General features: G+C 39.2%; 2 protein-coding genes across 2 annotated transcripts in view; one reads left to right on the top strand and one right to left on the bottom strand.

Annotated features, from left to right (window-relative positions):
• Runx2 (RUNX family transcription factor 2) overlaps positions 1 to 12310 on the bottom strand; it is a 210163-nt gene that overhangs the window by 177732 nt on the left and 20121 nt on the right. The window lies entirely within an intron of this gene.
• The window catches only part of Supt3h (SPT3 homolog, SAGA and STAGA complex component), a 317124-nt gene that overhangs the window by 7059 nt on the left and 297755 nt on the right, over positions 1 to 12310 (top strand). Inside the window, exon 2 of the mRNA XM_021217619.2 lies at positions 3193 to 3293. Within this exon, the coding sequence (XP_021073278.1) occupies positions 3193 to 3293 (101 nt within the window). The remainder of the gene's footprint in view (positions 1 to 3192; positions 3294 to 12310) is intronic.

The raw sequence follows: 12310 nt of genomic DNA on the forward strand, positions 1-12310 counted from the left end.
TGCCTGGAATCCCAGCACCTAGGAGGTGGAGCCGCAGCACCAGGGCGGCTGCCTACCAAGTTCATTGCCATCTCAGAATACATGAGATTCTCTGAAACAAAACAGAACATGGGGCTGTAGGTAGTTTTGTTTCTTATTTTGTTTATAAAAAATAGTAGTTATTTCAAAAGTCTTTGTGAAAAACCAGAATAAATTCAGGCTTAAAGGAAAGTGATAGTCTTTCTTAGCATTAGGGATTTTTGTGTTTGGTTGTAGGTTCAGGTTGAATGAAGCTTTCTCTTTTTTTCCTGTGTTTCAGAGCACAAATGCTCTGTGTCCTTTTTAATTCTAGCCTGGGCCCTAGGGCACTCAGCAATAAGTCAGAGGAGTATTGGGGTATTTTAGACATAATCACATATAAGTATGTCTACCTACTTATTATGCTGTAATCAGGGTGCTGTCTGCTGTAGAATTTTGTCATCACCTTTTCAAAAATGGCCTGTCTCAGGCAGTTGAGTAGAGTAGCTTTTTCTGTAGCCTTCTCTCATGGGTCCTGTCCTTGAGGCGTGACCCTCCTCTAGATTCCCTTGGTGACTTCTGTCATATTCCATACTTTTGATCAGATTAATAGGACATATTATGTCCGTGTGGAGCATGGACCAGGCATGAAAGAGATGAGTTCGTAGAAGGCGGGGGTGGTGGAGCAGGAGGGGAAGGAAGTCAATTTCTTGTCTTCTTGCAAATCATGGAGTACAGGGAGTGTTAAAGATGAGATGGGTATATAGGTAGAGTGCCTAGCAGTTGGTGTCAAAGGACTTTATAAAATGTCTAGTATTCCATGAATTCTGGAGGTCTCTTAATTAAAGAACCCATTTTCAGATTTGCATTTTTAAAGTAAAGGTATTCCAAATCTATATAAAAGCTTTTGTCAGCTCTAGGGGTATTTTAAAGGTCTTTATTTTAATAGCTAACATTTATTGTGTACTTACTGTATCAAGATTGTTTTAAATTGTCACCATAGTCTTTAAGAAGTAGGGCCACTGTTCATGTTTTATAGACAGGATAATGGAAGCAAAGAGAAGAGAAGTAACCTCTCTAAAGCCCTCGCAAAGAGGCAGAGCTGGGACTTGAACCCAGGCCTCTGAGTCCAAATATTGAAATCAGATCTTTATGCCAGACTTTCCTTTTTACTTCATCTCATATCTTTCACAGAAATCAGGTGAAACATGTTTTCTTTTGTTACTGAGAGTCTAGCAGTCAGCCAGAGGACCTCAGGAGACAGCCACCCCGTGTAGACATTGTGCGATTTGCCAGGAACTGTGTGGGGAAAGCTAATCAGTGATGCGGATGCCCAAGGAGATAATGAGCTGTCTTTGAGATGTGCAGAGTGGGAGAATGTTTTCTATAGGCCGAAGAGAGGCCATGCACAGGAATGAGCCGCATGCTTCCACTTGGGAAGGTAGCATCAGGTTGTGGTCTCAGGCTATACTCAACTCTGCCTCTCCAGCATCTTCAGGTCAGATGTCACCATAGAAAATTCTGTTCTCTGCCTGTGTTTTGTCTTTTGCAGTGATGTGATCGATCCACCCCTTTATGCACCACTAACTCTAGAACTTGCCTTACCAACTAGACTATGCTGAAACCTGTCACATGCTCTATCAATGTTTTCAAGTTTGCATGCTCTGACATAGAATTTACAAAGTATTTCTAATTTCTAACTTATGGAAAATGATGCTATTCCAAAGTTTACATATGCATAGGAAGTAATATTCATTGTATATTTATTGTATGGTAATGATACTTTACCCACTTCAATGACTTTTATGTTCTTTTGACTAGTTCTTTGGCTAGTACAGTAAATAAAAAGGCATGTGCCAGGCTAGTTTTCTCATGAAGTGTCAGCCTGATTTAATAAGGTTAAATGCCATATTTTAAATTGAATGAGTTATTTTCTCATAAAATTATAAACTATAATGCCTACTTCCAATCTATTGATTGAATTTCTACTGTAATTTGGTTCAAAAGAGAACTAGACTATGCTGTAGTTTTCTCATTTTGTATATTATAGTTATAAGAACTTCTTTTTTTTTTTAAACACTTTAACTTTTTTTTTTTTTTTTTTTGGTTTTTCGAGACAGGGTTTCTCTGTGTAGCCCTGGCTGTCCTGGAACTCACTCTGTAGACCAGGCTGGCCTCGAACTCAGAAATCCACCTGCCTCTGCCTCCCAAGTGCTGGGATTAAAGGCATGTGCCTCCACTGCTCGGCCATAAGAACTTCTTTCAATGGACTCTCAACTGGTATTCCCAAAGAGAGAGAGGGAGAGAGAATATGCATACTCATATCTGGCACATGCATGTGTATAGAGGGCAGAGGTTGATACCAGATTGTCTTTAGCCACTTCTGCATATAATTCATTGTACTCAGAACAGTATTTCTGTTTGAAAAACGTCCAGAATAGGTGCTACATCTTTTCCCAGGTGCTTACAGTGTTCAGTAATGATTACATGTGTAGTGTCATGCCTACTACAGCAACAGTTCTATTATCATTTTATAGTAATGCAGGATAGGTCGTCCTCAAAGCCATCTCAAATCCTAGCGTTCTCTGTTTCAGCCTAACTTACTTGGCAGAGGACAGCCAGGATCCACCCTTGCCTCTCTCTATCCTCCAGTGCTGGGTTACAGGAGTTGCTGCTGAGCCAGTTTTCATAGGTGTGCTGGGATCTGAACTTGGGTCCTTGGGCTTGCAAAGCACTGTGCCCACAGCCAACTCTCAGCTCTCTAAGAGACTTTTGTTTTTATGGATCTGGATGGAAGTGGGGGAAAGTGTGTTAAGGGGCTATTGTACCCTCCCTGAAGAGTTGCTAATGAGACTTTGGGTGGAGTACCACACCCTGGAGAAAGAGGGAACTAGGGAACTATGCCAGAGTAGTTTAAAGAGCATTCCAGTTCTCTCATTCACTGTAGAGTGTACTGGATGTGTCCTAGTCACATAGTTTGATACCTGAGCCGACTAAGCAGTTTCCCCGCGGCACCACTTCTCATTTGAATAAAGACACTGAGTAGAAGGAAATTGAACTTATACAAAACTGAAGTTAATCAGAAATTTGAAAGTTTCTATACTTTTTGAAGTAATTCAAAATTGCCTCTATTTTGCATACTTTTTATAGCTATACATGAGTTTAAGTTTTATTTATTTTTTCCTTTTAATCTAGATGAATAATACTGCAGCTAGCCCGATGTCTACTACCACTTCAAGTAGTGGAAGAAATGCAGGGAAGACTATAAGCTTTGCGGCCGAGTTGCAGAGTATGATGTGAGTACGTCTTTACACAGTATGACTGTTGCTATTTTAAACTGATTAATGGTGAAGAAGAAAATTGAAATAAAACGTAAAAACCTTAGTTTAATGTAATTCGTATTTAAACAGAAGTCAAATAATCTCCTAACATTTACAGAGCGCCATGGAAGGCCGGCAGCACTGGGTACAGTGCTCCGGGTACACTGTACTTGAAAATTGATGCTCCTGGCTCTCCTTTGTGTGGGTAGTCAAATGTCTTCAGAGAAGTTTCCTAATTCTCTGAGCCTGATTCAAAGTAGTTTTAAATTTTGATAATATTTGAACCATTGCATTTCAGATTATTGTAGGAAATGCAAAGCATTAAAAACAAAAACCACACGTGCTGAATCTTTGAGGAATTGTACATTTGTTAAGAATTCTTCCTGCCGGTGATTGTCGGCTTGCAGTGAGGGAGGCTACCCTCTTAACTGGCTGGGGTGGCTTGACTGGAAGGACTGAGTTCTTAGTGAGTTCTTACAGGAAGAGGTGACTTCTTTCCCAGTGATTGATCAGACGTATAAAAGACTATTTCTGTGGGACCTTTAAATGCCTTCCTCATGTGTGTGTATTGATAGCCTTTTTACTGGGTTACCTCTATACTGTGTGGTAATCAAATCATCCTTCAAAGCACAGTCTTGATACATTTGATTGCATATAGTTTCTCAGGAGACACTTCAAAGAAACTCTTAACATTGAAAGTATTTGTAAAACTAACTAATTAATTTACTTTACATCCTGATTGTGGCAGATTGTGGCGTCTCCTCCCACCTCTCCTCCCATCACAGTGTTAATAAAGGAGGACATTACTTTAACCAGTTTGGGAAAGCAAAGGAAAGCATCATAGTTAACATCAGACTCTGCCTTCAGCATCTCTTTATAGTCTTAATTACTGAGCATCTTTGAGAACCTTGGTTGTATAGGTCATCTATAGATATTGAATTCTTTTTTTTTTCATTCATTTTTTTTTTTACCTATTTATTTATTTATTTAATTATTTTCTTTATTTACATTTCAAATGCTATCCCAAAAGTTCCCTATACCCTCCCCCCCCGCCCTTGCTCCCCTACCCACCCACTCCCACTTCTTGGCCCTGGCCTTCCTCTGTGCTGGGTCATATAAAGTTTGAAAGACCAAGGGGCCTCTCTTCGCAATGATGGCCGAATAAGCCATCTTCTGCTACATATGCAGCTAGAAACTCGAGCTCAGGGGGTACTGGTTAGTTCATATTGTTGTTTCACCTACAGGGTTGCAGCCCCCTTCAGCTCCTTGGGTACTTTCTCTAGCTCCTCCATTGGGGGCCCTGTGTTCCATCCAATAGCTGACTGTGAGCATCCACTTCTGTGTTTGCCAGGCACTGGCATAGCCTCACAAGAGGCCACTATATCAGGGTCCCTTCAGCAGAATCTTGCTGGCATGTGCATTAGTATCTGGGTTTGGTGGCTGATGATGGGATGGATTCCTGGATGGGGTAGTCTCTGGATAGTCCATCCTTTCATCTTAGCTCTAAATTTTGTCTCTGTACTTATATCCTTTCATGGGTATTTTGTTCCTTATTCTAAGGAGGAATGAAGTTAGATATTGAATTCTTAAGAGTTTAAAACTGAGAAGTAAAAATTTAGGCCTTCATTTGAAAATTAATAAGCTTATATATGAAATATGATCTCTTTCTTATGAAAATTATGCTCTAAAACTAAAAACTGATAACACTTTGTGATTGCTAAGATGGGGAAAAGCACTAATTTAGAAGATGAATTTTGTGAGCCTGCCTATATTTTAAATTATAGAAAACTTTCAAGAGTTTATATATTTATATACTTTATATATAAGTTTTCATTATAGTGTAATGGACTTTTTGTTATCACTTTTATGGTATATGAATTATATTTAAAATATTAAGTGTGTACTTTATGATAAGGTGATGAATATAATTTTTTCTGTGACACTAAATTGATTTACTTAGTCTTTTTTAATCGCTAATTTGGATATTTTCAGATTCTTTTTTTTTTTTTGGTTTTTCGAGACAGGGTTTCTCTGTGTAGCCCTAGCTGTCTTGGAACTCACTCTGTAGACCAGGCTGGCCTCAAACTCAGAAATCCGCCTGCCTCTGCCTCCCGAGTGCTAGGATTAAAGGCGTGCGCCACCACGCCCGGCTATATTTTCAGATTCTTAAAATCATAGCATAATGAATCTCATGTATCCATGTATTTAACAATAGTTATTCTTTCACAGTTTTATTTGACCTTTTTCCCCAATATTCATTTAAAAAATCAAGTATTTTAAAGCTAACCTCATAGAACTTATAAAAACAATGTGTAAGGTAGTAGGTGCAGGCCCCATGGTGCCCAGCATGGGTCAGCACACTGTGGGGCTGTCTCAGGGGATGATGTTGCCCTGGCTTTCAGAGATGCTCCTTTGTTTATAGCCACTGCTCACTGCTGTCTTCATGCTACATAGCAGAGCTAGGTATTTGTGGCAAATGCCATGTGACTATGAAGCTGAAATATTTACCATCTAGCTTATGCAGAAGTCAACCTCTGAGCTATAAAACTAGCTCTGTATAAAAAGAAAACAGAAACTTTGGAATGGCTGTGCCTAATATTTGTGTCTAATAGACCTAAGACCGTTTAAGAAAGTTGGGGAAAAGAAAAGGAAAACTAAATTCAGCACTTTATATTAAATACTTTTGCACACATCTTCACAAGCGATCTACCTAAGCTGGCTTCAGAATGTAAAGGTTATTGTTGGCTGTGACTCTGGAATAAGTATGCACTTTTCCTTCATTTCAGACTTGAGGGAGAGACTGCTCCTAATAGTACATTCAGCATTGAGAGGCTAAGTTTTTCCCCTTATGAATTTCACCTCAGAAAGGGAGCTAGAGCCAAAACGAGGGGATCCTTTTAAGTTTGCTAATACTTCCTATGACTTTAAAAACCTCTGGCTTTACATTGTATACAAATGGGCTCTGCATAGGACTTGCAGGGCTTGGCTGTGTGAATTTTTCAGGTGAGGAAGTGCAGGCTTAATCCCTGCTGCTTGAGAGGGTTTCACTCCCAGTTCTTACCCTGCTGTTTCCTGTTTGTTCTGCTGTTGTCAGTCCTGCAGCTGCCATTTTCTGTTTTAACTTCCTAGTGGGAAGTTGCTTGCCTTTGGATTGCAGGCTCTCTAACCGGGGAACACTACTTAGAATTTGTCCAAGGGTTGGTATCACTGACAAGTATCCGGTTGTCAATTATAATAAAAGTTTTCCAGTTCTCTTACTACCAAGTGGTTGCCCTAACAAACAAAAGAAAGCGTTCTATCCCTTAAAGAAACTGAACAGCTGCCAAGTTACCTAAGGAGGCAGAAGGGTCACACAGGCAGAGAAACAGGACAGTCTGCTGTAACCCATGCCAAGGCCAAGGGCAAGTTGTACACCAGGGCTGTGGCTGTGTGGCAGCTATTCCTTCTTATTTCAAGTATATGGGTGTTTTTCATCTACCTGTATGTCTGTGTAACATTTGCTTGTCTGAAGCTGGAGGGAACCAGAAGGGGGTGCTAGATATCCTGTAACTGGAGTTATAGACATTGTGGCCTATCAGTTAGGTGCTGAAAATCTAACTTGAGTCCTCTGAAAGAGCAGCCAGTGCTCCTAACTGCTGAACCGTCTCTCTAGCTTTTCTATTTTTTTCTTTTTTAATGGTTCTTAGTAATATTTAGTTACTATTGTGCTTTTGTAATGTCTGCTTCCCTCCTAAGTATATGGTGAACAATGTGGGTGTTCTTAGACTTTATTAATCCCCTATTGTTATTTCCAGGTTTTCCAGTATTATTAAAAATATGAAATAAAATATTGGTACCTATTACCTTAAAGTCAAAGAAGAATACTTTTTCAGTGTAATGCCCCTTTTGGTACTAATTTTTAAGTTCTCCCCCAAGGAAGCTGGACTGATTTACGTTATTGTCGCATTCCTCCCCCCCCCCCCCAATTGATAACAGTAGAGACATGGTGTTGAGATGTTTAACAGCTTGGCCACTGAGTTTCAAAATATATTGGTCACTTACTTACATTGTATATGTGTGTGAGTATGTATGCACGCTTATGTGTTCTTATTCTTAGCATAGGTTTTACCATCTTCTTGTTTTCCTGTAGTTTATTAGGGACTTCTAATATTTCAAAAGTTTCCTGTCTTGTGGATCCCATTTGGCATTTCCTTCTACCCAGCACTCAGTTTCTTTAAGGATTATTTAGTGATTTAAAAGTGTGTTAATTTTCATTTTTTAAAAAAACGTAGCTTAGTCAGTTTCACAGTCTTGCTTCTACTTTTGCCCTGAAGTCCCCTCAGTCTCTACACACAGTCCCTGTGCACTTTTCTGGATTCAGGCTTGATCCCCCAGTTTAACACTTAGCCCACTCTGCTGCTGTTCTCTGCTCTCAGGGAGGGCTCCAAGTGGAAGCAAGTTTGCTTTAAATCCATTTGCTAGTGTCCCCCCACCACAAATTCCATACACCTTCCTTCCCTCGCAGCTGAAACTCTGCCTTTATCAGATAATAAGTGACTCCTTTTGCCTCTCTGCTTTCTTCCACTGAGTGGTCTCTTCCTTTGCCAGCACTGCATTATTGTAGTTATTATAGCTTCTTAATGTGTTTTAATATTTGGTGTTATAGTTCAAGTCTGTCCACATAAGTTTGCTTTTTAAAATATTTTTGGCCCCTTCTTATTTTTATGCTTCCAGATGAATTTTTAGGAATCATTTCAACGAGCTCCAAAACAAATTCTAAGTGCAAATTTTAAGGGCTTTCATTTTTCATTTCTTTTTATGCTTTTTTGCTGTATTCTCAGATTTCAGACATGGGTCTTTGCAATCCATTTTACTTTTAAAGTTGATTAATGAAGTAATTTTACATTTAGAGAGTTTATTTGAAACAACCCTGATAGAAACAGTAAAAACAACCAGACTAATGAGCGGGCTGCTTAACTAGTGTATGATTAGAGACCGAAAAACTTCTCGGTTTTCTTTACTATTTGTTTTTCTTGCTTGAGTGTAGAATTGTGCTGTGACTGCAGTATGCAAAAACCCAGCCAATTTATCACCTTAACTTTAAATCAAGGTAGAGATTTTATTTTTGAATGGCAGAAATGGTCAGTTTTAAATGGCCAGTTCAATTTTTAAAAATGAATCTATAATACTGCATTCTGACTTACAGAGAAATACATATCAGTGTCCATTCAATGGAATTAAGAGACTGAGTATATTTAACATATTCATCTTTAAACATAAGAAAAGTGATAGAATGTGTCTTCTTCTGACCAGTTCAGTAAAAGTCTCTCTTCTGTAGGTTAACAGCCTGCAGGAGGATCAAGTTCACACAGACAGAACCCCAGGCGTAGTTTACTGCAGTTCAATGGGCTTCCCCTGCTGACACTCTGGGGTGCTAATGAGGGGTCACATTAGGTCTGTTCTATGCTAAATCGTACTAGTTTTCTTTTTTTAACCATCTCCATTTGCAGTTTTGTTTCCACCCCTTGGTGGATGCTGATTTATTGTTCTCATTTGAGACATCCCCTGTCTTAGCCCCTAGCAGGTGTAGACCAGACTGCTGGCAATGATAGGCGACAGGAAGCTTGCCGAGAGTTTTGAAGGGTTGTCAGGTAGAGGAGGTGGGCAGAGAGAGCATAAGCTGCCTGCCACTCAGTGGAGGCAGGTGCCGTCTCCTATAGCCACACTCTGTGCTGGGTGTAAGACTGGACAGTCAAGGTCACTGGGCTGATGTGGGAATCTGAAGGGCAAATGTAATAGGAAGTTATTAATTTGACATGATGGAGGAGACAGCCTAGGGATGAGGTCTAAAACGCAATTGAGATGGTCAACTTGGACACAAAGTGTGAGAAAGAATTGGAGATTTCAGTGCTCTGTCCATTTATGTAGAGTGTGAGCAGTGCTCGGAGCTTAGAGGGTTGTCGGCCTGAGCTATTCTCCTGAGGTCTGCTCTGACTTCCTGTGCTGTCCCATCTGTGCACCTGACACCAGGTACTAGTCTTAGGAAAGGCCTGGTACTATTCCCACAAAAGGCCCCCGTGGTCGTTTCCGACAGCGGTGCGCTTGTCTCCATCCCTGTTTCCAGGGCTTTAAACCTTTTCCTGAGGTGCTCTTGCTGGCATCTGGTAGGTGTCTGTAGATGTGAAGTTGTGGTGATACTGACATTGTGTTTGGGAGGACAGCCTCCAGGGGAGAGGCAACAGTCTCACTCTTAAAAGTTTCCAAGTAGAAGAGGAAGGCAATAGGAGCCCAGATAGTTCTTAGACCACGGTTTCATATTAGAAACTCAGAGACTGCTCCATTTCAGTTGTGAGGGGTTTTTTTGTCCTCTTACTACATTGCTTTTGGGTTTTGTCTTATATGTGTGAAAGTATTTTTAAGTGTGGCTTTCTGCAATTAGAGTTCTGATTTACCTAAGCCCTCTTTGTTGCTTCCTTGACAGATGAATATTTACAGACACTATGTGGATGGTGGGAGGAGGAGGCAGCGTAGTAAAGTCTGGCAAATAGGGCAGAGTCCAACTGTTTTTTGCAGTGTTATAAGATGCAGGAACAATATTCATCTCTAAGGTGGATAAATCAGATAATGCGTATAAATCATTTGCATAGATAGTAACCTGCTCAATGAACTCTATGTAAGTGACTGTTAAATTATAGGAATAGAACAGATTTTTTTTTTCTTTTTAAAATGTGGACAATTGATTTGGTATTCAGAGACAAAGAAAGCTGTTTTTAATAGTGTCAGTTATTTTGAGTGAATGGAAATCTGAGTGTCTTAGAAATTGGTTAGGTCCATCCTTTATTGATTCTCGAAGATGTAGAAAAGGGCCGATTTGTCCCAGGGTAGCTGTTTAGTTAGCTTAGGACTTAATACCTGGTCTTTTGAATATCAGCTTTCCATTCCTTTCAACTGTCTTTCCTATTAATTAGTGTTCATTTGACCAATTCTTGTTTTTCCTTAATTTTCAGACAGTCAGCATTTATTTAGTTTTCATTCCGCTCTTATATTTGAGATGGCATTACAATACCAGACTCATTTAAAACGATGAATGGTGTATACCATTGAAAGCATTTTCATTAATCCCAGGCATGTCATGTTTAAGTCATGTTATCAGTTGTTATAGATTGCTCTGAAAACTTCCTTCATTTAGACATTACTGGGATATCTTAAATTTCATACAACTGGACCCTGACATGGAGCCGACAGAAGCCCCTTTACTCTGCAAGCTTTGCTGCTTTCCTGCTCCGTGAGCTTTCTTTAATAGACACGGTGATCTGCTTAGCAGTTTTCAGAAGCCAGCCATTATTTCCATTAGTAATTCTTTACTTTGAAGTTAGCTCTCCCTCCTGTTCCTCTCTTCTCATTGAAAACCTTTAGTCCACTGTAGCACCTCCGGGTGTCCAGCTTTGTTTGCGATTGCTCTGTGAAGTGGAATACAGTGGTGTGTACTCGGATCAGCTAATGCAGGTGATTTACTATTCGGGGTAATATCCTTATGGTGTAACAAATGGGTCTTAGACCATATTTGTTCTAGAATATTCTTGTATACTAATTACTAATGCTTTTTGTTTATTCTTTCAAAAATTGATTGTTTACTGTAGGATGGCTCTATATCTAGCAGTGAGTACAGCATACAGGATCCCTAATCTGATAGATGTACTTCACATTCCAACTCTGTTAGAAATACTTCATGTCTCATTTTTTTAGACTTACTACTGCTTTTGTGGGACCATGTTCTTGGGAGTTTACAATATTGTACATTAAAGTCTTTGACCTAATTATATACACTTTTGTGTTATGGCTGTGGCATTACTTTTGATTGCAGTTTTGGCTCAAGACTTGTTTTTCCTATGACATGTGAAACCTTTGAAAATGGAGTGTATCTGAGTCACCTTCTAGTTTTACTTAAAATTAGTTTAAAGTAAGGATCTTTGTTTAAAAGGCAAATCAGAAGAAAGTCATTTCCAATAAGAGAGAATACTAGCAACGTGAATTGATTGTGAGTTGCATGGACCTAGAATATTAATAATTTTTTGCTTTCTTATTTACAACACTGGCAGAGATAACCCTTTGTCTAACTTTAGACTATTTTAGACATTATACTGAAAAACTATGATTTTAATGTTTAAATAAAGATCAGTTCATTAAATTAATAAAACCCAATAAATAGAAGAGGCATGACTTTAAAAATCCAATGTAGTTTTTACAAAATTTGTGTATGCTAATATGGTGGTTTGAATACAAATGACCCTCATAGGCTCATCTATATGAATGCTTAGTCACCAGGGAGTGGCACTGTGCTGACTAGGTGTGCCACTGAAGGTGGGCTTTGAGTTTCAGAAGCCAGAGCCGGGCCCAGGCTGCCCCTCTATTCTGTCTCTCTGCTCAGGATATAGCTCTCAGCTACTGTTCTAGCACCATGCTCCCTGCCATGATGATAATGGACCAAGCCTCTGAGACTGTACGAGCCCCCAATTCAATGCTTGCTTTCATAAGTATTGCTTTAATTGTGGTGTCTCCTCACAGCAATGCAACAGTGACTAAGACTTAATGACAGATGTACAGTCTTAATAAGTCTACGTCTGCTTTTGGAATCCCTTTTTTATTTTCATCTTTAAGCAGTGCCATTTTGTTGTGTATTGTTTTAGCTTTCATGGGGTAGTGAGATTTCCCATTTTATGAAGTTAATGAAGATTCTGGTGTAGTCCTCATTATGAGTTAAGCTTGCTGAGGCCTATTGTGACCTAGCTTTAATGATTTGTTCAGAAAAATCACCACCCTTCTCCATGTAAGGCAGTCACATATGATTAGGTTTTCTTATTGAATTTTTTCTGCCATGTGCATTTTCCTAGGATGTTAGTATTCTAATATACATGAAAAGTATAGCCTGTTGCATTTATATTTATTAACCCAGTTAAAGTATTAAAGGTTTTACTTTAAGGTCATGGTGTTCTTTACCTTTTTTTTTTTTTTTT

Source organism: Mus pahari, chromosome 18, assembly GCF_900095145.1.
Source record: "Mus pahari chromosome 18, PAHARI_EIJ_v1.1, whole genome shotgun sequence".
Taxonomy (NCBI): domain Eukaryota; kingdom Metazoa; phylum Chordata; class Mammalia; order Rodentia; family Muridae; genus Mus; species Mus pahari.